We start from the raw sequence: 25,043 nt of genomic DNA on the forward strand, positions 1-25,043 counted from the left end.
AACGCAGGGTTCGGAGGATGTGGGGAAGTCCTATAGGTTAGATGGAAAAAGAATATGGAAATTTGTTATTTATATCTCTCTTTCTTATAACCACTCTTTATTCTTTTTTCTGTATTTCTGTACTCTTAAAAAAGCAATAAAAAAAATGTTTAAAATAAATAAATAAAAGATTTCCAGGCCGTTGAGGAACATGTGCTTGGAGTCGTCAGCTTTCAAAAAATGAGGGTAAGAAAGGATGTAGCTCAGAATGCAGCTACCGTTAACTATATATACATTAGACTCTGGTCTCGTACACACAATACATTTAAAGCAAGTTGAACGCACATTTAAAGCATATGACTTTCCCCAAAGAATCCCAGGAACTGTAATCTAAAGGTTCTGGGAACAGTAGCTCTGCAAGGGGTCAACTATAGTTCCCAGCACTGGTGGAGGAAGGGGGGTGAGGGGGTACAGTCTGCCCTGGGTGTCATCCCTGAGGGGGTGTGACATCGCTGTGCCACCCCCCTGGGACACTCGCCCCTCCTGCTTCCATGGGCGGATCGCCCTGCCCCCTGGGTGCCAGAGCAGCTAGCTCCGCCTCTGGTTCCCAATATTATTTGGGGGAAGCCAGGTGTTTTAAATGCACAGTGTGGATGTGACCTAAAACTAAACGCTTGCTTAGGATAGGGGGGGAAAGAAGCTTTTACCTTTGTAGCCAGAGTGCCTTCTGTTTTGTGCAGCTCTCCAAGCAATGCTGAGAGTAGTGAGGATTTTCCCGCTCCGACCTGGCCAACCACAGCGCACAGACTGCCCCGAGGTATCGCTAGATTAATCCTGCGTGGATGGTAACATATACTCCCGTGAGCATCTTGCACACGCTGTTGGAAGTGCAACAGAAGATAATCCGGGGTGCAACTTAAGAGTCAATTCTGTTGTTAGTAAGTCAGCTAACCGAGAGTGGTAGTGGCAGAGGCGATGCAAGCTCCTCAAGGTGTTGCTGTTGTACAGAATTAAAGAACTGAAGAGTTGGAAGAGACCTCCCAATGGTCATCTGGACCAACCCCTTGCAATGCAGGAATCGCAGCGGATCATAATCACAGCCAATTTATTGGAAGGATTAAGAAACCCCAACAGCTCAGTTCATTTGCTTTTGTGGACCGTCCACCAACCCAATCCATAATCAAGATTGAAATCAGGAAAAGAGCTCATCTTTAGAAGAAAAGACCCAATTTGCTCATGGCCATTTACCTTTTAAGGCAGGGAGGGCTCTCTCTGCACCAGCTGAAGGTCCCTTCCCTTACCACAACACAATCCTGCACTGAGGAAGAAAGGCAGAGGAGCACTTATTATATGTGTCTTGGTACAAGTGGTGGCTTTCTAGATCGCTTGCTATACAAGCGAGGTTGTTATAATGGGAACCTAGGCTAACCTTAGATACAATACAGAAAGTCGAGAGCATTAAAGGGAAAAGAATTTTGCCTTTCCAGATCATAAACAAAACACATCTGGTTTCCCCCTTATTTTACAGATGGGGAACTTCAGGGGGCCTCAAATGTGGCCCTTTATGCCTCTCCATCTGGCCCCTGGCACTCTCTATAGGCCACACCCTCTCTCTAAAGGCCACACCCCTCAGCTGGCCCTGTTTCACACCCTGTCTGAATGTTCCTCCCTGGCTGGAAGGTGTATAGAAGTCTGGTAATGGCTTTTGCCTCCTGTAGCTCTGCCTTCGCAGTTGGGAGGCAGCAATGCTTCTGAATGCCAATTGCAGGAGTCCTGCTTGTGGGTTTCCCGTGGGCACCTGGTTGGCCACTGTGAGAAGAGGATGCTGGACCAGACAGGCCCTTGGCTGATTCGGCAGGCTCTTCTTATGTACAGAAGGTAAAATTTACTTCCGTTGCTCTGCCCCCTTTCCCCCCTGGCCCTGCACACCCCTGGCATGTGGCCCTCAAAAGGTTGCTCAGGAGGGAATGTGGCCCTAGGACTGAGCATGGTTCTCTATGCTACTTTATTTACTCACTACACATTTTCTCAGATAAATGCCTTCTGAGACATTCTGGCTCAGGTCTGGCTAGCGATGGAAAAATACGTCAATTTCTCTCAGTTTCTCATTTTTCCAATCTTAATTTCACTTCTCCACATTTCCACATCAATGTGTAATTTTTAAACTAAAGTCCTCATGGAAATTCCTCAGAATTTTAGAATGAATTTCTCCTAATATACACATTTTATATACAATTTTGTCTAACATTTTTTTTGCAAAGCACATTTCCCCCATATGAGCTCAGCTCCTGGAAGAAAGGCGGGATGTAAATAAATATAAATGTTATAATAGTAATATTTCCATTTCCCCCAATATTTTGCATTTTGTACGTTATTTCTACCAACATATGCATTTTTATGCATACTTTACCACAGCATGTACATTTCTGTATACCATGTTTAGCTGGAGAACTGCATTGTGAACTTTGGAGAAATCTGATTTTTGAAAGCTGGCTGTATTTTCATTCGTGTATTGCTTCAGAAACGGTGAATTAGGTAGAATTGCTTTCAGATGTGAACTGAATTGCATTGCTCCTCCCAATCTCTAGCTGGCAGAGATGGCTCACCCTATCCTGCTGCATAACAGCATGCCACTGTTGTGGGGATAAAAATGGGAGGGTTCTATTGGGTTTTTTGGACTACGTGCAATTCTGTGCAGCTTCACACAGAGTCAATTAAGAGTTGGCCGACAGCCAAGCATGACTGAGCAGAGAGGAGTTACCTGCCTGGAGATATGGAAACCTGGATTTAGGTCTCACACAGGCATAATGATTTATGACCTACTGACTGGAATGTGTTTGTTGGTCACTGTGGTGTTCTGAGAGTCGTTTGGTTTTGTTCAGAGAGAGCTAGTTAAGATCCATGTATCTGTTCCTGTATATAGTCTGCTGTACATAATAAACACCTTATAAGTAATCAAGTTACTAGTAACAGCCTTTGTTCCTGCTTCGTCCATCCTGCCTGCAACGGATTGCTTTCTGGAACTCTGCGTATGCTCTGCTAAGGTCTGGCTAAGGTCCTGCAAGAGGTCAAAGTTGCAAAACACCAACAGGTTCGGCCATCAGAACATAGGAGCTCAGTGGCAGAGAATCTGCTTTGCATGCAGAAGGTGCTGCCTGGGTTCAACCCTTGGCATCCCCAGGTAGGGCTAGGAGAAGCTCCCTGCCTGAAATCCTGGAGAGCTGCTGCCAGCCAGTGCCAGGAATGCTGAGCTAGATGGTCCAATGGCCTGACTCACTATAGGGCAGCCTCCTATGCTCAAAAGGAAACCACCCAGAGAAGCGATAGGAGGAAGGAAGATGGCGGCTGTAACAGCTTCTCCTCCGTGAACCCTCCTGGATTACAAACCTTTTATAGCCTTTTACAGCCTTTTACAGCCGTCTTTATAGCTGTTTTTATTAGACTTTTAAATTATTTTACCTCTGTTAGAAGTTTTAATCGTTTTATCTCTACTGTTGGCCAGTCGTGGCCAATATACGTATTAACAAGGATATTCAAACCTTCTGCTGAGAAAGCCTGCTGCTGATTAGAAACGCCGCCTTGAAGACTGGGTTATGTTGAGCAGTGGAGGAGGAGTAGCAGAGGAGTTGTGTCCACAAAAGATAAGTTCTCTTTTATCTCCGTTTATCTCTACTTTTAACCTCCGTAGTTAGTGAGACAGTGACAAATGGGTCATGGCAAGCGACCAAGATCTGCTGAGAAAGGTTGTTCACCTCCAAGAGTAAAGCAGTCAAAGCTTGAATCTCCCTCACCACCTACTAACAATAACAGCCAAACAGAGCAAGTAATTGTTTCTGCGGTCGAAACATACAACTGCTTTTGGCCTCTGTATGGTCAAGGGGAGTTGGAAAAGCTAGTTGATCCAGGGGGGGATGGAAGCCATAGGGAAGCCCTCCTCCCTGACACCTTAATTACACCTTCGCCGTCACTAAAACAGGACGCGTTAGGGCAAACTGCCCATGAATTAGTACCTGATCAAATACAACTAGTAATCAGGACTTTAAGCTTCATTTTCAAGGAACTGGAAGGGATTTCTTTATCTTTGAATAAACTTTCACAAGCCCTTCTGACTCATCTACCTTCCTCAACTGAGTTATCTAATTTGCATCAATCTCCTGTGCAGCTTGTAAGTGCCTTAAAGAGACAACTTGACCAGAAATCTCACCTTAAGGGCTCTAGATGCAGGCTGCCACTGCCCCAAAGGAACAAGCAATCCTTGATTAACCACCCATAAGCTGATACTTACTGCTGTCCAAAGAACCAGGGCCCGTTTCAGTTTGATCCAACTCCTCAAGGCAAAGAAAGGCAGCTAAACGGTTCAGGGAAACTTTTGCCTGGAACAAAGGATACACACCAAGCTGAACGGTGGCTCTGTTCCACCTCCACTCTGTAGAATTGCTCTGAAAACCAATTTCTGGGAATCACAAGTTGGGGAAAGTGCTACTGTCCACACGTCACATGGGGCATTGTCAGTTTGCATTTCTTAGTGCAGAAAGTATTGATTTGATGTGTAGATGTCTTTCCTATTCTAATTAATTCAAGAGGGTTCTGGAAGCTTCTCTGTGTGAAAGAAGCAAGCAGAAGGTTCCTGGTGTTTGGGTTATTCCTTCAGAGAAGCTTAGTACAGCTGGCTCAAACTTTTATCTCTTTCTGTCAAGGTTGTGCTGACTATGATCGTAGAGCCAGATATAATTTACACCATATACTTCTAGCATTAAGAAACTCATATATAAACATTGGCATTTGTTATCCAACATCCCAGGATGTCAAAAACCACCTATAATTGGTCTAAAAAAAACCAAATCACTGAGGAATTATTTGGTGAAATCGGACCAACTTACATACCCGGAAGCATCAACTAAAGGTCACTACAAATGTGGTAGTTGCAATGTATGCAAATATGCACTACAAGTAAAGGAGTTTGTCAACATACAGACCGGCTTCAAGTTTCAGATTGAACATATGTATCAAGACATATATAGGCAAAAGCACCAGACCAATTAAACTACGCATAAACGAACATCGATCACGGATCCGCAACAGAGTGCTAGACGCCCCAATGGTGGAACATTATATACAGCAAAAACATACGGAGGATGATTTTGTCTTCTTCATTATCTGGAAACCAAAAGTAGATTCATATACCAGGAGAAACATTGATAGACTATTGTTACAACAGGAAGCACGATATATTCATTTGTTTGAAATGATGTCCCCCAAGGGCTTGAATGAACATCAAGACTACAATTCTTTTCTTTAAAAAACCACTACAGACGACCTTGGACTTTATATCTTTTCTCTGTTTACACCTTTAAGAAGGGAGAGCCTATCCTCCTCCCCCACAGACACACATATAAGACAATGATCTCACTCCCTAATAGAAAACGCACAGAGAAACGCAAGAAAATTTGGATTCATTTATCTAAGATGAGAAAACACTCATCTGATGTCCGTATTTCACAAACAATTTGACTGGAAATAATAACTCTTGTAAATTCTCATTTCTAGACGTATGTTGGAGAAAGAAACATAAAAGAATTGAATGATACAGACTTCCAACAGATTTATATTCCTTAAAAAATCGAGGTATGGAACCAAATATCATGATATGCATTAATACACTTTAGAATGTATATACTTCATTATATTTATGATTTATGGTATTGGAGAACCTTGATTTATTTTGACCTATTATTTGATATTACCAGCTGAAGAAGGCGCTTACTCCGAAACAGGGCCCTGTCCTGGTCACCACTACTGAGTCGTACATCTGATTCATACTCCGGATACTTCTCTTTGGCCCTATTTGATTCTTTATTCTTATTTTATATAATATGGATTATTTTTGACTGCCATTGAGACTTGTATGAAACTATTGTTGTGTACTGGTATTTTATGTACCTTTATACTATATCACTGCATATTTGAAACAACATTATTTCTGTACTTAAACGTTGTGTTGAAATTCACTATTATTTTAAAACTGTCGCACTTATACGTTGTGTTTAAATTTACTATTATTTTAAAACTGTTATTCTTAGCAGAATATACACGTTTTTCTTTTCAACATTTGCCTTCAGTAGCAGTAGAGCTCTACTGGATGAAATATAATTGCCTCTGGTCTATTTTTGGGGAATCCTGCAACGTCTTTAAGTTATTACTCTGCTATACATTGGACTCTACTCTGGATCAATACCGAGTAGAATTCCATGATAGGCATCTGGTTGGCCACTATGAGAACAGGATACTGGACTAAATGGGCTCTGGCCTGATCCAGCAGGACTCCTCTTATATTCTAAGAGGTTAGCTCAGATCACCAAGAAGGGGAGCTACAGTACCTCCTTGTTACACTCATGCAAACTGAAAGTTGACTTCTGGGACTCACCTGCACAACAGCATTGATGGAGAAGGGGAGAAAAGAATGAGCCCTGTTGAGGATGTTGATCAGAGTCAGAGACACAAAGGCTTTCTGCACATCCAGGATGTTTCCCTCATCTGCCAGCGTGTAGACTGCGAACATGATGAATGCAATCTGCAGAGAAGGAAAAAGGGGGAGACAGTTGAAGAAGATACAACAGTTTGTCCAGCTGTCTAAAAAGCACCAACCCCACCCCACTCACCAGGAACGTTGATGAGTGGAAAGAAACAAGAGACACAGAGAAAAGGAACTGTGATGCCTTAAGAGCTTGAAGTTCTTGAGTCCGGACACTCAGCGCCTTGTCCATGAAGTTTTCTTCCCAGCCATGCAGTTTTAGGATCCTGATGTCTCTGAGAATGGCGCTGGTGAGCTTCGCACGGCTGTCCTTATATTTCATCTGAGCCTCCTGAGAAACAAAACAGTAACAGAGCCCGATTTGGTTTCAAGCGCGGAACCAAAAACTTGCTAATTATTTGCAAGCAGCGACTCATACCTGGAACTGGCTTCTCTTTTTGCTGATTGCAAAGTTCAGCGGCAAGAGGAATAAAAACACAGCAATAGCTGTCAAAGCGTATGGCCCGAGGAGCTAATAGGATGCAAAAATCAAAAGCAGTATTAGGTGAAAGGAACGTGGAGGAATAGTTTGACACACACACACACCTTACATGTTCTGTCACTGTCAACCTTACATTTATTCAGTTGTCAGAAAAGGATATGAGAGTTGGGGTATATTAATAATGAAAATTACTATAATGACTTTGTGAGCCATTCAGAGACTTAAGTTGCATTCAGAGGCCATGACCAAAGTTAACAGAATTTGCAGGCAAGCAGTGTTCCTAAATACTGTGCTTTGGAGCACGCAGGGCAACATTTTCCTGGTGTTCTTTCCATTTGCCTTCTCCAGGGTGACCCAAGGAGCTGACCCTCAGCAGCTGACTCACTTCTTTTCATTACAGTCAGCGGCTGCAAAGCTCCTTTTTCCCTTCTGCAGAAACAGTTATGACGCCCCCTGCCAGCAAACCTGGAGCCTAAACTGGGCAAAAACATCCCCCTCCAAAAAACCCAACCCCAGCCCAATGAGGAATAAGCATTCTTACTTGTCACAGAATGTTCAGCATCAACTGGAAAAGGAAGGGGGTGAGGAAATGTCCTGCTGAAGCCTTTACAGCAGGAGTGAGCACCCCTGTGGCACTCCAGAAGTAGCAGGACTCCAACTCCCATCATCCTTTACCATTGCCCATGACAGCAGGGCCTGATGGCAGTTGGAGTCCAAGGACATCTGGAGGGCAGCATGCTCCCCATCCTTACCTTACAGCTTACAGAGTTGAGGGGGAAGGTATGGGTGGCTAGAAACCTGAATACAGTGATAAGGTAAAGGTAAAGGGACCCCTGACCATTAGGTCCAGTCGTGACCGACTCTGGGGTTGCGGCGCTCATCTCGCTTTATTGGCCGAGGGAGCTGGCGTACAGTTTCCGGATCATGTGGCCAGCATAACTAAGCTGCTTCTGGCGAACCAGAGCAGCGCACGGAAACACTGTTTACCTTCCCACCGGAGCGCTACCTATTTATCTACTTGCACTCTGACTTGCTTTTGAACTGTTAGGTTGGCAGAAGCAGGGACTGAGCAACGGGAGCTCACCCCGTCGCGGGGATTCAAACCTCGGGTTAAATACTTAATTCGTTCCAGAGGTCCGTTCTTAAACTGAAACTGTTTTTAACCTGAAGCACCACTTTAGCTAATGGGGGCTCCCGCTGCCGCCGTGCCGCCAGAGCACGATTTCTGTTTTCATCCTGAAGCAAAGTTCTTAACCCGAGGTACTATTTCTGGGTCAGCGGAGTCTGTAACCTGAAGCGTCTCTAACCTGAAGCATATGTAACCCGAGGTGCCACTGTAAAAGCATTTCTGCTAGGAGGTGACATACTGCAACGTTTTGTTGCAGGTTGCACTTGCATGCTACCAAATGCCTCCATTATGAATACTAAGAGTCTTGTTTCCTTCCCCTCCAAAAAACAACAACTCCGTCACATATACATTACTCAATCCACCTGACCTTTCAACCACACATTTTGAAGAATTGTGTTGGACTGACTGTACTAAAGGAGAATCAAAGAACATATTTCCTATCCAAGGCCTTCACTTAGCAATTGATTGTTTAGTTAAAACTCCTTGCACTGCTTCTTACGTATTAACAGAGACATCTAGTGGTCAGTTGAACAGGGCTGAATTTGCATGAATTCGGCTAAGCAGCGAAGGCACGTCTTTCACCACTGGTCCTCTCCCCATTGCAATTCTGGGTGGATCAGCCTTGACATAAATGACTGATTGAATTGACTTGTGTGAATAGTGTCCATTTGGTAAACACAATTATAAAGCAGTATCGGCATTCTGGCACAAGAATACGTGTAAGAAACACTGCTTTGCGCAGGCACAGTTATCTACTACTCGACTTCCTTCTGTGACTCACCAAGCCAATATGTCCACCAGCCATGCATAGTGGCTCATTACTAGCTGGATCAACCAAGTGGTTTGTTGACCAGTTAGAAAAAGTCTGGGGAACCCTTTCTACCCCAAGGGCCACATTCCCTTCTGAACAACCTTTTTAGGGCCACATGCCCAGTAGTGTGTGGGGCCAGTGGCAAAAGAGGGTGAAGCAAACTCACACAAAGGGTAATTAAAATTAGATGGCTTCTTTTTAGGAGTGGCTGGATTATTTCTCTTTTATTGTACGGTATTCTGGCCTGTGCCAGAGATATGACGTGCCAAAGATCTAAGAAGCAGGCGGGAATCTTTTACCTGCCAAAGGAAGACGAAGCAGACGATAATCCGGATGGGGGCAAGCCAAGTTCCATTAAAATACGTAATGAGATCTGTTAGCTTCTGCACGTCAACAGAGACCAAGTTTACAATTTCCCCCTCCGTCGTCGCCTTCTTAGCTGCATCTGACATGGCTAAGATCTGCAGGAGAGAAAATGAAACCCACAAGCCACAAATTGAATAAGGTTTAGAAAAAGACAGTGACCGACATCCCAAAATAAAGGACTCCAAATTCATTTTATGAAAATCTTTCAACCTGTTTGTCCTAAGTCAGAGGTGGGGAATCCTTTTCAGCCAGAGACAAAAGCAGACAGAATGTGAACTTTACCTTTGTACAATGACCCCTGGTCCTGCTAGCTAGGGATGATGGGAGTTGAAATCCAAAAACAGCTGGAAACCCAAGTTCGGGAAACACTGGACAAGTGGGTCAGGACCCACAGGTGGGTTATGAAGCCATCCCAGGTAGGTCATGGCAAAGCTGTTACTATGGCAGACCAACTCAAAGAGAACCGCATGCGGTGTCTGGGCTAGAACAGTCTTCTGACAAGACATTCATTTTCTCAATGAGTGTTCCAAAATGGCAGAAGAAAGGAAAGAACCTTTTTCAATAGGAAGGATATTTCTGGCCAACCATATGCCCCACCTTCTATAACAATGCCCTTAGCGAGGGAGCTCAGGACCAGCCAGAAATGTGATGGAATAGTGGTGCAATAGATCATCTCTACATATGGAGAAATTGGGCTGTTGTTCCACTGTGTTTGAAGAGGTGTGGTTTTCCGAGAGCTGAAAAAGCAATGGAAGATGAATAGGGGAAACCTGGGAGGGGTATTTTTAACCACGATGTCATGCAGATGTCCATAAAAGGGCCATGAAGAAAACATGGCTGTTTCACAGCAAATGTACAGTGTGGAAACAGGCTTTTTGCCCGTCAGTCTTCCTGGATCCAGTTCACAGCAGCAATGAGATGGAAGGAAAACAAGGGAGATGAGCCAAAAAACAGCAGGCTTTACCTTCCGATATACAAGGCCTGTAACAGCAGTCTTCAGCCTCACTCCCAGCACAAGGCACATATACATGTATTGCTGCTCCAACAGTGTCTCAAGACATGCTAAGAGGAACATCAACGTAGCATAGAAGTAACCTTTCCAATAAGGAGCCTCTGGATCAGTGATGAAATCTAGGAAGAGACTACGAAAGGAGAAAGCATCGTCAACGACACACCTGGAATGAGGGCTACCACAGAGAGAGGAGCCCTCACAGCAATGCTTTAGGGCAGGATGAAGAACATGGGAAATGGACTTGAACTAAAGACTGGTTGTCGGGTCATCTATCTAGCTCAGTGTTGTTCACTCTGATTGGCAGCAGCTCTCCAGGATCTCAGCAAAGGCCTTCCCCATCACCTGCTACTTGGTCCTTTCTTAACTGAAGATGGCCAGGGATTGAACATTTGGTAGGCAAAGCTCCCTCAGTGAGCTATGGTATGGGTATCTTCCCGCTTGTCTGCCCTCAGCCACCAGTATTCTCTATCCTATCTGTGGACACCCAGGGTTTCGGGACATCCACTCTTTCATGCCAGCTACTACTCGACCCTTAAAAAGAACAACCCGGAGATACCAGAAATTAAGAACAGAAGAGCAAGCCCTGCTTCATTATGATTTGCTCAGGTTTATTTATTTATTTATTTATTTATTTAATTCAAAGTGTTGGTGCTGACCTTTAAAGCCCTAAATGGCCTCAACCCAGTATACCTGAAGGAGCATCTCCACCCCCATCGTTCTGTCTGGACACTGAGGTTCAGTTCTGAGGGCTGCCTGGCACTTCCCTCACTGCGAGAAGTGAGGTTACAGGGAACCAGGTGGAGGGCCTTCTTGGTAGTGGCGCCCGCCCTGTGGAACGCCCTCCCATCAGATGTCAAAGAAATAAACAACTACCTGACTTTTAGAAGACATCTGAAAGCAGCCCTGTTTAGGGAAGCTTTTAATGTCTGATATTTTATTGTGTCTTTAATATCCTGTTGGAAGCCGCCCAGAGTGGCTGGGGAGTAATGAATTATTATTACTATAGTTATTATTATTGTTAGTTGCTTCATTTCGCTCAGGGCAACCCAAAGCGAACTACAACTAACCAACCAACCCACCAGGTCAACGGCCCAGTCTAGTCCTCACAACCAGCTGCCCAGGGGAGGCCTCAAAGCGGGACCTGACCATAACAACCTTCTCCCCATTTGCGATTCCCAGCAACTGGTATTCTGAGGCATATACTGCTTTTGACAGTGGAGGAAGAGGACAGCCACAAATGCTACGCTCTTCTTAGGAAGCAGTCTTTAGTTCTCCACGTACCTCAGTGTCTTTGGTATCAAAAACAAGAAGACGTCACCGAGGACTAAGCCAAGAGTCCCGAAAAGAAAATAGGTCCCAAACACGTTCCAGAAAGCTTTCAGGAGTGGCTTGATTTTGCTATGTTCAGGCTGAAGCAGGATGGTGGTTTCTTCAGCGTTTTCACTAATTGCACGCTCTCTTTTAAATTTCGCGGAGTCTGCAATTCTGATCAACAAGGAAAGAGAGAGCTCTAGCCTTTCACGTACTTGGTGCATCTGAATTCCTATTATCCAAATCCTTGTAGCCTTCTTCAGAAGCAGAGGGTGGTCCATTTGGGCAAATGGGGCAGTGCCCCACCAACCTCAGTCAGCCCCCACCTACCTGCCTCCGTACCTACAGCCAGACCAGGGCGTGGCAATGGCAGCCTCCTTAGTCCATGTAGAATTCAGCAGGGAGAAGAATGGGGACATAACTAGAATTCGTTGGCTCTGCCCATCATTGGCTCTGGTTCCACCTACTATTGGACTCCCTGCCTTTCTCCCTACAGCTCCCAATGGGCATTAGCAACTATTGCTCTCCCTGAAGTACTACTTTCATTCATTTTCATTCAGTGTGTGAGCAGGTCAGGAATCTTGGGTGCTGCTGCTAGGAATGGACAAATTAGTCAATTTCGGCTTCTCCTAGTTTCTAATTTCCCCACCTCTCTTAAGTTCAGTTCTCCACATTTCAACACAGATTTGCAATTATTATTCTTTTTTAAAATGCTTGTGAAAACCCACCAGCATTTTAACACAGATTTCTCCTTATGCACTGATTTTTGTACATACCGTATTTTTTGCTCTATAAGACTCACTTTTTCCCTCCTAAAAAGTAAGGGGAAATGTGTGTGCGTCTTATGGAGCGAAAGCAGGCTGCACAGCTATCCCAGAAGCCAGAACAGCAAAAGGGATTGCTGCTTTCACTGCGCAGCGATCCCTCTTGCTGTTCTGGCTTCTGAGATTCAGAATTTTTTTTTTTCTTGTTTTCCTCCTCCAAAAACTAGGTGCGTCTTGTGGTCTGGTGCGTCTTATAGAGCAAAAAATACGATAATTTCCCCCTAACATGCACATTTTAACAAAGGAATTTTTCATAATGTGATGAATTGCTGTATGGTATTTACCCTAGCATGTGCATTTTTTTTATACGTTACTGGAGAACTGCACTGCAACATTCAGAAAAGTGCAAATTTCAAAGGATGCTTGTGTTGCACTTCATGCATTGTTTTGGAAAGTGTGAACTGGGTAAGTCTGTCTTGAAAATGTGAACTGAATGTCTATAGCTGCTGCCTAACACCCATAAAACCTGTCCTTGCTGGTCCAGACTCAGGGGTCATCTACATTAGGGATGGGAAACCTGTTGCCCTCCAATTTCCACCAGCCCCGCAGCCAGCGTGGCCAATGGTCAGGACTGCTGGGAATTGTAACCTAACAACTTCCAGAGAGCAACAATGTCCTGTTCTCAACAGAAGCCAGCCAGATCCCTCCTATGAAGATACCTGCTCTTCTGGAAACGTGAAGGACTAGCACCTTCCTTCTTTCCTTGGTAGTTGTTCTTATGCATACACACAAAAGGCACTTACTGCTTGGCTCTTCCACAATGCTCATTCCATGCATCTTCAATCTTGGTAACGATATCTTCAGAGGAATTTTCTCTCGCAAGTGACCACAGGTCTTCTGCTTGTAATGGCTGCCGATAGCCCTTCCAGAGCAACCTATGAAACAGAGGGCGTTCCCAATCAATTGAGCGGAATAGATTATCTAGTCCGGGGGTGGGGGTGGTCACCATCATTGTTTTTTTCCACCAGTGCACACATTTGGAATTCTGAGAGAGCGTGGTGGGCAAGAGTAACCTGCGAGTTCCATGCTGGCGACTCCTGCTTTTAGGCTACCAGGCCTTATAGTTGGTGTCCTCTTTTGGTGACATTGGCAATGGTGTGTCATTGATAAAGAAAAATGGAAGGGTTAGGTTACAGGCTGCACTCTTCGTTCCTGAAAAGTACAGTGGTACCTCAGGTTAAGAACTTACAGTGGTGCCTGGCAAGACGAAAATAATTCGTTCCACGAGTCTCTTGGTCTAGCGGTTTTTTCGTCTTGCGAAGCACGGCCATTAGCGGATTAGCACTATTAGCGGCTTAGCGGCTATTAGCGGTTTAGAAAAAGGGGGGGGAAAGGGAAAAAACTCGCAAGACTCGCAAGACGTTTTCATCTTGCGAAGCAAGCCCATAGGGAAATTCGTCTTGCGAAGCGCCTCGAAAAACGGAAAACCCTTTTGTCTAGCCAGTTTTTCGTCTTGCGAGGCATTCGTCTTGCAGGGCACCACTGTACCATGTTTTTCGCTCCATAAGACACGGGGAATGCAAGGGGGGGAATTCTTTAAAGGGAGCACTGAGCGGAGCCTGTATGCACCCCAGGCTCTGCTCAGTGCTCCCTTTCATGAGCTGCGTGGAGCATGTGTGCAGCGCTTGCAGGCTTTTCCCTGAGGAGGGAGAAGAGCAGCCCCTCAGTGATAGGCTGCCCTACTCCCACCTCGTGAAAAAGTCTGCAAGAGCCGCGCTCCCTTTATGGAGTGCACGGAGTGTGTTTGCGGCCCTTGGGGGCTTTTCCCTGAGGTGGGAGAAGGGCAGCCCATCAGTCCTTTCTCCCTCCTCAGGGTAAAGCCTGCAAGCGCCACACACATACTCCACGCGGCTCGTGAAAGGGAGCGCTGAGCAGAGCCTGGGATTTGGGCAAATTAGAAAATTTGGCAAATTAGCTTCCTGACAGTTAAAGACAGACAAAAGGAAGACCTTCTTCCCAGAGCACATAACTCTTTGTCACAAGACGCCTTGGTGACTACTGGCATTGTGAGCCAGACTGGCAATTACATTAGCCACATGATGCAATGTTGCTTATTTTCTTACCCAGCAAACCACCAAAATGTGATTTTGGAAGCAAATGAGGCCCCAGCTTCAGGACACGGGTTCTGCAAATGTTCAAAAGGGGGGGAAAGGACAGCTTTCAGGTCTACATAAATACGTATACAATATTTGGTGCAGTGGGAAGAAGATACCTAACTGGGATCTGCAATGGTTTCTGGTTCAAAAATGTTCATCTCTAGCAACAGCATAAAGCATCCTAACTAGGGATTGGGGTCCTAACTAGGGATGGAGGAGAAATTCAATTCGGTATACATTTAAAGCCTAATCTGTACTTTCCCAAAACAATGTGGGAAGCAAAACACAGCTACCTTTAGAAATTCACACTTATCCAAATTTTGGAATGCAATTCTCCGAGCAAATAATGTTTACAAAAATGCATATAGTAGGGGTAAAAATGCATAAAAATGAAGATATTAGTGAATGCATTACAATTAGAGGAGATTGCTTGCAAAACTGTGCACATGATTCAAAACTGTGAGGGAAGCTACCAGCAGTTTCATGTACATTGTCGCTCATCCACACAATTTATTTGACTCCAAGGACCTCACATGAAGTTCTCAGAGAGCTGGTTTGAATTATGAATGAGGATAATCTACATGTCGTTTCCCCAAATCTTTCAGATGCCAGATTAATGCCATTGAACATGTGGTGCTTACTGCAGAGGCAGCGGCGGAGCTAGTTGCTCAGGCAACCGATCTGCCCAGGGGGGATTTTGTCACACCCCCCGGGATGACACCCGGGGTGAACCACTCCCACCGCACCTCTGCGCAGAGGTCTGTTGAGAAATGACCATCCAATCTGAAATGTCAAAAACCTTTCTTTAAAATAGTTCATATATGCACTTTGGGGTCATTGTAGCTGAATACATATATGCATGTTATCCATCTGTGTGTATAAAATGAAGTCTGCTTCTTAATTCATACCTTATTTTCCATTCTTTTAAGCTGCAATCATATGCATACTTACCTGGAAGTAAATCCCATTGAACTCAGTGGAATTTACTTCTGAGTAGACCTACATAAAACCTTTTGGTTTTTGGAGAACGTATCAACTCTTTCCCTTGTGGGAACAAGGGCTAGAAGCCTTAAAAAGAGACTTGATACCTGGCATCTTGGAGGCTCTATAAATTAAAAGCGGAAATGCTTACGGCCTCATTGCCAACTTTGGAGAAGAAAGGAGGGTGGTCTACAAAGCAACAGAGGATCAGTTCCAATACGACCAAGGTGAAACGAACGTATGAGATAACACGATGGAAGGGTTCTTCTCTGAATCCCTGCAAAAATAAAGAAGAATTGCTTGTCATTATGCATATCTAGGAGACCATGTCCTCCTTCTCTACTATAGAGGCAGCATTAGCTTCTCAGCAGAAACAACAGCAACCGAGTGGTTTATACAGGATAAAACTGTCACAGAAGTAGCTTTAGAATAGCTTTTGAAAGCTGCTTTTACGTTTTTAAAATCTCGGGGGGGGGGGGGGATACACAGAAGCTGTCCATAAATAAAATCACAGTATTAGAAGGAAGTCAGGAGACACAGCGGTACCTCGGTTGTCGGACATAATCCGTTCGGAAGACTGTTCAACTTCTGAAATGTTTGACAACCGAGGCGCAATGAGCAGTCTGCAATTTTAACTGAGAAAAATACAGCGGAAGCCATTAGACTTCCGAGGTACATTCAAAAACGGAAGCATTTACTTCTGGGTTTTCAGCATTCTAAAACCGAAACATTCAGCTTCCGAGATGTACGAAAACCGTAGTACCAGTGTATTAGCTTTCTTCAGAAAGCGAGGAGACTCCGTGCCACATGATGAGATACTGGGCCAAACCCAAGGTGTTAATAGTAGCATATAAAGCCTTAAGTGTCTTCAGATTCAAGCACCGAAAAGGGTGTCTTCTCTAACATCCAGCATCTCAGCATCATCAAGCATGGCCTCATTGGTGGTGCCGCCGTTGGAGGTTACTGGGTTGCCATTGACCCATGACAGGGCCTTTTCAGCGGCTGTTCCTAGCTTGTAGAATGCCCTCCCTAGTTGAGGTATAAGAGAAACAAGAGTCTCCTAACAACTCTCAGCACCCTTAACACACTACAGCTCCCAGAATTCTTTGGGGGATGGCATGGCTGTTCAAAGTAGTAGCATGGTACTTTAAATGCATGGTATAAGTGTGGCCTCATAGGCCTAGTGCCTCTGACCCAGGAGGTAGTACAGTGGACCCTCCGGATACAAATTTAATTCATTCCGGGGGTCTGCGCACACCCCGAAAATTACTTAACTAGAGGCCCTGCTTCTGCGCACGTGCGAGGTGCACAAAGTGCTTCTGCGCATGCGTTTGCACCCTGAAAGTTACGTTACCCTAACGTAACGTAACCCGAGGGTCCACTGTATATAACCGCTATGAGTAAGCAATTATAAACTTATAAATAATTATGGACTTACACCTACCACGCCATGTTGTATTTTGGAGCTAAAGGGAATGATAGAAGAGAGGAAGAAGAGTAACCAATACACCAGCAAAATGCCCGAAGACTGCACACCTTTCAGTCGTTCCATCTGGGTTACAAATATCACCAGGACCTTTTTTTTAAAAAAAAAGAGGTAGGGGGAAAAATGCTTCATACTGTATAAAACATTTTAAAAACATGGTCGTACGAGTTCAAATATATTTCTATCTAGCCATCAAACCGTGACAAAAACATTGATGAGCATGAGAGTAACACAGGGTAATGTCAACAGAAATTGATTTAGACCCAAATGCAAAGTACGCCGTTTACCTTCCCACCGGAGTGGTACCTATTTATCTACTTATACTTGGACGTGCTTTCGAACTGCTAGTTTCCCCGTTGCGGGGATTCGAACCACCAATCTTCTGATTGGCAAGTCCTAGGCTCTGTGGTTTAACCCACAGTGCCACATCCAATATAAACAACCCTTAAAATGTGCAATATCACTGGCAGCTGGTAATATGCCCGTCTTTCCAAACATGGCAAAAAAAAATTGTGCAAATGGGGGGGGGGGGTTGTAACACCTAAAGGAATAAAAGCATGAAACAAACTTAAAAGTCTGAGTCTTCCCAGCAAGGCACAACATTCTTTTTTATGATGTTTTCATTGTAAAAAACTAAAAGTCCCACTAAAACACAATCCCGTTTGTAAGACATGGGTCACACAATTGAACCGAATGGGCCTCCAGATCTTTATTGGGACCCTAGCGGGGAAGGTATGGGGTACTTTGGGGCTGAAGGTGTTTTAAACCTTTACTTGTGCTATTCTGGATCATGCCCAAGACTTGGAATATGCACTGGGGGAATTAAAAAAAAACACATTTTTTTTTTCAAGGTAGGGCCATGGCTTTGTGGTACAGCATCTGTTTTGCAGGCAGGGTATCTCCCTGTGATTGAACCTGAGACCCTCTGGATGCAAAGCAGGTGCTCTACCATTGAGCTACAACCTTCTGTACACTTCTATGTGGCATCCCTCCAGGTATTTGAAGAGCGCTGCTCCTTCTCCCTTCCATCTCCTCCAGCTGAAGCATGCCCAATTCCTTTCTCATGTGTGCACTGATTTTGAAAAGGATCAGGAAGTTTTGGTTTGTTGTTGTTGTTTTTTAAAAAAGAGGTGCAATGTGAAAAATACAAGAGAAAATTGTTATGTATTAAAGTTCTCACCCTGGCCACCAGGGGGTATTGTGTATATAGTTTTCACTCAGGTCCACGTAAGTTAATTTAGGCAGGAAACCCTGGGCTGTTGTTGTTACAATATTGACAGCCTATAAAAGCAGGCCGGCTGAGCTGTTTGCTGTTCAGTTCAGTTCCAGCTTACTTATAAAGAACTACAGTGGTAACTCGGGTTACATACGCTTCAGGTTACAGAAGCTTCAGGTTATAGACTCTGCTAACCCAGAAATAGTACCTCGGGTTAAGAACTTTGCTTCAGGATGAGAACAGAAATCGTGCTCCGGCGGTGCAGCGGCAGCAGGAGGCCCCATTCGCTAAAGTGGTGCTTCAGCTTAAAAACAGTTTCAGGTTAAGAACGGACCTCCAGAACGAATTACCGTATTTTTCGCCCTATAGGACACACTTTTCCCCCTCCAAAAATGAAGGGGAAATGTGTGTGCGTCCTATGGGGCGAATGCAGGCTTTCGCTGAAGCCTGGAGAACGAGAGGGGTTGGTGTGCACCTACCCCTCTCGCTCTCCAGGCTTCAGGAAGCTATCCGCGCAGCTCTCCCATGGCTTGCGGATAGCAGCCTGTTCTGGGGGCTGGGGTTGGGGGAAGCTCGCACTTTCCCCGCCCCAGCCCTGCGCCTGGGGGAGAAAATAAATTCCCCCCCCTTATTTCCCCCCCAAAAAAACTAGGTGCGTCCTATGGGAGGAAAAATACGGTAAGTACTTAACCTGAGGTACCATGGTACTTGGAGAAATCTCTGTGCCATCTGCTATGTCCACCCACCACTTAATAAAAATAATAAGCGTTACCATTGTGACCACTTGCAAAGGAGGAGCAATGATAAATCCCGGTGCACGAGGAATTCCTTGGGTTGCTTCCCAAAGGATGTAGAAGGACGTTGACAGACACAGCAAGAGCAAAGCAAAGCCAAGAACCTGGAAACAGGGAGAATGCCTCAATTAGAACAGCAGACTCAAAGGACAGAGTGGGTGTGAAAGGGGCAAAACAAGGCATCAGCATCTCACCTGTTTCTTGTCATGAAGGATTTTAACTTCTACTCAGAGCAGACGTATTGAACTAATTTAGGTTCATTCATTTCAATGAGTGAAATGAATGAAATCCCTCCTTCTCATGGTACCCTGAGGAAACAGAGGCATAAGTGTGCCTCCGGGTGACAGGTTCACAGAGTATTTGTCTAGATTTGCTTGCACATAGCTTACACAAGGTTCAACTATGTCCAGTCTTATTCAGTGGGGCTGCCCTTGAAGATGACTGTGAAACTTCCATTGGTTCAAACTGGCTGGGGTTTCCTTCACGTCTCGCATAACCCATTCTAAAACATCTGCATTGGTAGTCAGTTCATTTCCAGGCCCAGTTCAAGGTGCTCACATTAGTGCTGTTGTTGCTTAGTCGTGTCCGACTCTTCATGACCCCATGGACCAGAGCACGCCAGGCACTCCTGTCTTCCACTGCCTCCCGCAGTTTGGTCAAACTCATGTTGGCAGCTTCGAGAACACTATCCAACCATCTTGTCCTCTGTCGTCCCCTTCTCCTTGTGCCCTCCATCTTTCCCAACATCAGGGTCTTTTCCAGGGAGTCTTCTCTTCTCATGAGGTGGCCAAATTATTGGAGCCTCAGCTTCAGGATCTGTCCTTCCAGTGAGCACTCAGGGCTGATTTCCTTCAGAATGGATAGGTTTGATCTTCTTGCAGTCCACGGGACTCTCAAGAGTCTCCTCCAGCATGGCCCCAAATACCTCTTCCCCAACAGACCCCTGGGGGTGTGGGTATTATGATCAACAGATAGGGCCCTATTGGTTGTTCCACCGCCCTCAAAAGCTTGGCGTGTGTCTTGGGGCCTTCTCTGGGGCAGCCCCATAGTGACTCTCTGCCCACAGAGGTGTGTCTTCATTCTGTAGCTTTCAGTAAGAGCTGATGACACACCTCTTTTATCTGGCTTTTGATACCCGAGGTGTAGACTTTTAGGACCTGTCTTATTTCTGTGATTGTATGTTGGTTTGAATTGTGTTTAACATCATGTTTTAATGATTCTAACCTGCCCTGAGACCTTAGGGTGAAGGGTGAGTTGTAGTTGTTGATAATAATAATAAAGCATTTGTTCTGATTTGGTGAACTTTGGGCTCTCAAATTTCAGTGGTGCCCCATGTGGTGCTAAAATTCGGCGCCTCTCGCTCTCCATTCTAAAGCATTATTTTGGTGCCCCATGCAGCATGGCAACCATCTCTGACAAGCAGTTTATATGACAATGAGCATCCTGAATTCATCCTGATTTGCTTGTGCATTTTAAAATACGTTCCCCCACAAATCCTTCATTTGTTGCACACTTTTCAGTGCATTCTCCACCACTTTCCTAACTACTAAAAGACCCTTGGTTGGGGTTTTTTAAAGTGGATTCATTAAACTAGGATGATGGAGTCATGTAATCCACACCTAAATTTCCAGTACATGATTGCAAACCTCCTGCAAAATGATGACAGTCCGGAGAGCCTTACCATTTTTGCTTTGAAGATAGCCGACATCCTGATGTAACCTCTGCAGTTTTTCCTAAGATAGAGGTAATAGACAGGGAAAGAGACCCAAAGGTAGACACATGGAATCCAAATCAGCACGGTACTCTCAAAACACGGAGTGAAGCTTGGGGTAGCTGTATGCCATGTCTGGTTCCAATCCTGCAACGACAGAAGAACATGAATGCTAAAGTTTTAAAGCAGGGAGGGACAACCCGAGGACGACTTTCAGTCTTGAGGGCTGCATACTGGCAGCAGGTGGTATCAGAGTAAAAAGTGGTCATGGTTGTCAGGCAGAGCTATAAGAAGGTGAGGGCACCCTTTATTATTTTTTAAAAAAGAAATAAAACTGAACCTGGGACCTTTTATATGCAAGGCATGTGCTCTGCCACGGAACTAGGGTACTTTTATAATCTGACTCCCAGTTCAAAATGCTTGGAAATCAGACTTGCACCAAAGCCATTTCTATGTATACTGAATGCAGTAACAGAAAAGCGCTTTACACATGCTCAGGGGTGCACCCTTAAGAGGGAACAGCCAGCATTGCAATGTTTTAGATAGCTGATTGTTTATTTTAGATGTGATTATTGTTTTACTGAGGTGACTGCCCGGCTGTGATAAGATATATAGACACCGTGAAGGGGAGTGTATGGCTGTTCCAAATAAATAAATGCACTGCAAACTTTTTTCAAAAATGACCCTGCTTTGTATCCTGAGTGTTTTCGCCTGGCTGGAATGTGTCCTTGAACTCTGTTCATGCCTCTTGCTTGTGTCGAAAAAAAGCCGACTGTGCAAAGGCAGAATTTACATTTGATGTTCCACCTACTTTTGCCTCTGGGACTTACATTTGAATAGATGTTTAGAGGATTTAACTGTTAAATAAATAAACAGATAAAATTGTACCGTCATTTTAAAGCAGTACTGACTCCATCTCATGCCCTAATTTTCAAATATTAAGGTGCAAAAGGGAATAATTTCAGCTGCAGTCTATGAGAAAAGATTAGCACATTTAGACGTGTGTGTGTTTTAATTGCCGCAGAAGTCCAAAGTTTCTCAACGGTACACAGATACTGACAGATCAGTAAGGAAAGTTTAACAGGACCGTTGACTAGCCTGGCTTCTTGCTCATTGAGCCTGCCTCCAGAATGAATTTAGGGGAGAAATCAGGAACTTAGCATTAAAGAGAGATGAAAACAGTGCTGGCTGGTGCCCCACTGCGGCTGGCAGGGTGGAAGGTGGGGAGGCCCAACAGTAGGCGGGGCCAGAGCCAATAAGAGGCGGAGCCATCTAATTCTAGTTTTGTCCCCATCCTCCTCCCTGCTGAGGTCTACAAGGGACAGCACTGCAGCTGGGGCTTTATATACATTTGTGGCTTAAAATGCACATACTCACACCCTTGGCTGCATTTCAAGTTGCCTTTGCACATTGCTATACACACCAGAGAGGGGCTGAGGATATCTTCACTGGATACATGTTACATGTTTAGATTCCCTGCACTTGCAACTCTCATGGCCCTTGATTCCCATTCAGGAAGCTGTCATCTGCACATGTGCAACAGCTTTCTCAAGCGCACACACCTCAGCTTCATTGCGGAGCCGAAGGCGGCTTGCCTTTTCGTATCAGATGCAAGGAGGCCTGAGGGGCAACGCATTGGAGAAACCCCTTGAGAAACTATGGGGTAGCCGTGGATGTGTGCCAAGCTCATGTGTGCACAGCCAAGCTCATGTGTGCACAGCTTGCAACGCCAGTGAGGAGAGAGGGCATGTGTACATGTGAAGGAGCGTCTCCTCCCCCATCGTTCTGCCTGGACACTGAGGTCCAGCACCGAGGGCCTTCTGGCGGTTCCCTCACTGCAAGAAGCCAAGTTACAGGGAACCAGGCAGAGGGCCTTCTTGGTAGTGGCGCCCACCCTGTGGAACGCCCTCCCAGCAGATGTCAAAGAGAACAACAACTAGCAGACTTTTAGAAGACATCTGAAGGCAGCCCTGTTTAGGGAAGCTTTTAATGTTTAACAGACCACTGTATTTTAATTCTTTGTTGGAAGCCTCCCAGAGTGGCTGGGGAAACCCAGCCAGATGGGCGGGGTATAAATGATAAATTATTATTATTATTATTATTATTAGTAGTAGTAGTAGTAGTAGTAGTAGTAGTAGTATTACACAGCCTTAGGGGGAGAAAGCTGACAGCCCCCCCCCCACTGGAAGAAAGAACGAGGGGAGAGGAGAAGATGAGGTTGGTGGGAGTGACTCATTCGCCCCTCCACACCAGGAAAACACATGGCATGGCCCTTTTCCTCTCTGTGTACAAGTGGGTGTGTGATTTGCTTAGTTGTGCAAGAGGGACAACGAGCAGGAGCTGTAAACGTTATGCAGCAAAGAGGCCACCAGACCTACTTTCTCTCTTGTTGCAGCTCACCCAGAAAACTTTGCCCAGCTGAGACATGTGGCTGACACTCACCCACAGCTCTGCAAACTGATCCTCCTTGGATCTGCACAGCCAGCTCACTCCGCTCATGGTTCCTGCTTGTTGCCTTCTCAGCAGCCACTCCTGATCTTCCGCAGCTGCTCCAGTCTGCTGTCTAGTCTCTTTTCCACAATTCCTGCCCCCTTTGGCTTGAGAACTGCCTCTTTCAAGGGGCGGGGATTCAACTAGCCTCTCTAACATGAACCTGTTTTGCCAAGGGCATGCCTTCAGCAGATACAGGTTTTTTTGTTTAAAAAAAAGGGGGGGAGATTGATTTTAAATATGCCCAAATGGCGAAAATGGGAGATTATTATTATTAATTTCATTTTTGAACTGCTTCCTGTGGGGCAGCCTGAAGCAATGTACAACATAATTAACACATAAAACAGTTACATATATAAACAGTTAGAATAACTGCACATATGAAAACATTTTAAAGCCACAATTATAAATATAACAAACCATTTAAAGCAACAGCACCTCAAACTGCAATTTCAAATGCAGAGCAAATCTAAACTGGGATAAATAATTTAGGAGGCTTCTTGAGGACTCTTCCAACCCTACAAGTCTATGATTCTATGAAAGAGGAACGGCTTTAGCAGGCTCCAAAAAGACAATAGAAGAAAGGCACATTAATATGTCTGATGTGCAGTGGGAGGGAGTTCCAAAGGGTAGGTGTGTTTGGGCTGCAAGCACGCCAGACAATTAAAGCACACCCTGCCAAAGAATCATGGGAACTGTAGTTTACCCCCCATAGAAATTCCCAGCAGCCTTAGCAGATTTATAATTCCCAGACTTCTTTTTGTTGTGGGGGGTGGGATGTGCTTTGAATGAATGCTGTGTAAAAGGCCCAAGAATGGACGCCTCCTGCAGGGCAGTGGCGTAGCGTGGGGGGTGCAGGGGGGGGCTGGCCGCACCGGGCGCAACATCTGGGGGTTAGGGTTAGGGTGCGCAAATCCACGGGTTAGGGGGCGCAAATCCATGGGTTAGGGGGCGCAAATTACTTGCCTTGCCCCGGGTGCTGACAATCCACGCTACGCCACTGCTGCAGGGTGTCCTCTCCTGCAGTACATTGGGACAGTTTGGGTAGGTAAGGGGTGAGATGATCTTTTAGCATGTCTGGGTAATTGTACTGGAGCGCCAGAGAAACATTTTAATGCATGTATGTCTGGCAACCCTAAACCATCCCTCTCAACGCAGAAGGGCAGAAAGTGAGCTGGATTCCTGCTACAGGCAAAAGGGGTTTTCTGAGGCTGCTGTAGTAAAGTCCAGTGGGGCTCGGGCAGCAGGTTTGTTATAAAAGAACTGAATAAACTGAAAACTGGTAAATGATTCTCCCAAGCTGCAAAGCAGCCCACGATTTAGCAACAGCAAGTGCAATGGGGTTCATGCCACCTGCTCAGTTTTGTGGTGTGTGATTTTATTGCTTAAGTAATCCACCTCAGGAATCCCATCGCCACTGTCTTCTTCAGCATGCAAACTTTGGAACTCCCTGCCTATTGACATCAGTCAGTTACTCTTTTTTATGCAATGCTAAAAACATTTTTTGGGGGGACACAGGTCGCGCTGTGGGTTAAACCACAGAGCCTAGGACTCGCCGATCAGAAGGTCAGCGGTTCGAATCCCCGCGCCAGGGTGAGCTCCCGTTGCTCGGTCCCTGCTCCTGCCAACCTAGCAGTTCGAAAGCACCTCAAAGTGCAAGTAGATAAATAGGTACCGCTCCGGCAGGAAGGTAAACGGCGTTTCTGTGCACTGCTCTGGTTCGCCTGAAGCAGCTTAGTCATGCTGGCCACATGACCCGGAAGCTGTACGCTAGCTCCCTCGGCCAATAAAGCGAGACGAGCGCCGCAACCCCAGAGTCAGCCA

The 25,043-nt window shown here is 45.2% G+C and overlaps 1 protein-coding gene across 9 annotated transcripts in view; it reads right to left on the reverse strand.

Annotated features, from left to right (window-relative positions):
- ABCC6 (ATP binding cassette subfamily C member 6) overlaps window positions 1-24,016 on the reverse strand; it is a 48,371-nt gene extending 24,355 nt beyond the window's left edge. For 2 of the 9 annotated variants that reach the window (XR_014557760.1, XM_083711265.1), the window contains exons 1-16: window positions 23,172-24,006; window positions 20,700-20,876; window positions 18,997-19,122; window positions 16,967-17,098; window positions 15,674-15,799; window positions 14,509-14,570; window positions 13,189-13,320; window positions 11,592-11,795; window positions 10,263-10,440; window positions 9,232-9,393; window positions 6,930-7,022; window positions 6,639-6,842; window positions 6,404-6,550; window positions 4,265-4,352; window positions 1,228-1,297; window positions 687-813 (exon numbers count right to left, since the gene is read on the reverse strand). Coding sequence is in view for 4 of the 9 variants with exons in the window: in XM_083711265.1 (XP_083567391.1) it covers window positions 687-813; window positions 1,228-1,297; window positions 4,265-4,352; window positions 6,404-6,550; window positions 6,639-6,842; window positions 6,930-7,022; window positions 9,232-9,393; window positions 10,263-10,440; window positions 11,592-11,795; window positions 13,189-13,320; window positions 14,509-14,570; window positions 15,674-15,799; window positions 16,967-17,098; window positions 18,997-19,122; window positions 20,700-20,876; window positions 23,172-23,378 (2,235 nt within the window). In the remaining 5 variants the exon portion in view is untranslated. Of the gene's footprint in view, window positions 1-686; window positions 814-1,227; window positions 1,298-4,264; window positions 4,353-6,403; window positions 6,551-6,638; window positions 6,843-6,929; window positions 7,023-9,231; window positions 9,394-10,262; window positions 10,441-11,591; window positions 11,796-13,188; window positions 13,321-14,508; window positions 14,571-15,673; window positions 15,800-16,960; window positions 17,099-18,996; window positions 19,123-20,699; window positions 20,877-23,171 lie in introns of all 9 variants that reach the window. The other 7 variants (XR_014557761.1, XR_014557762.1, XR_014557763.1 and 4 more) reach the window with 6 other exon arrangements.
- Between the last annotated feature and the right edge of the window lie 1,027 nt (window positions 24,017-25,043).

This window comes from Podarcis gaigeae (genome assembly GCF_964106915.1).
Source record: "Podarcis gaigeae genome assembly, chromosome: 14".
Classification (NCBI taxonomy): domain Eukaryota; kingdom Metazoa; phylum Chordata; class Lepidosauria; order Squamata; family Lacertidae; genus Podarcis; species Podarcis gaigeae.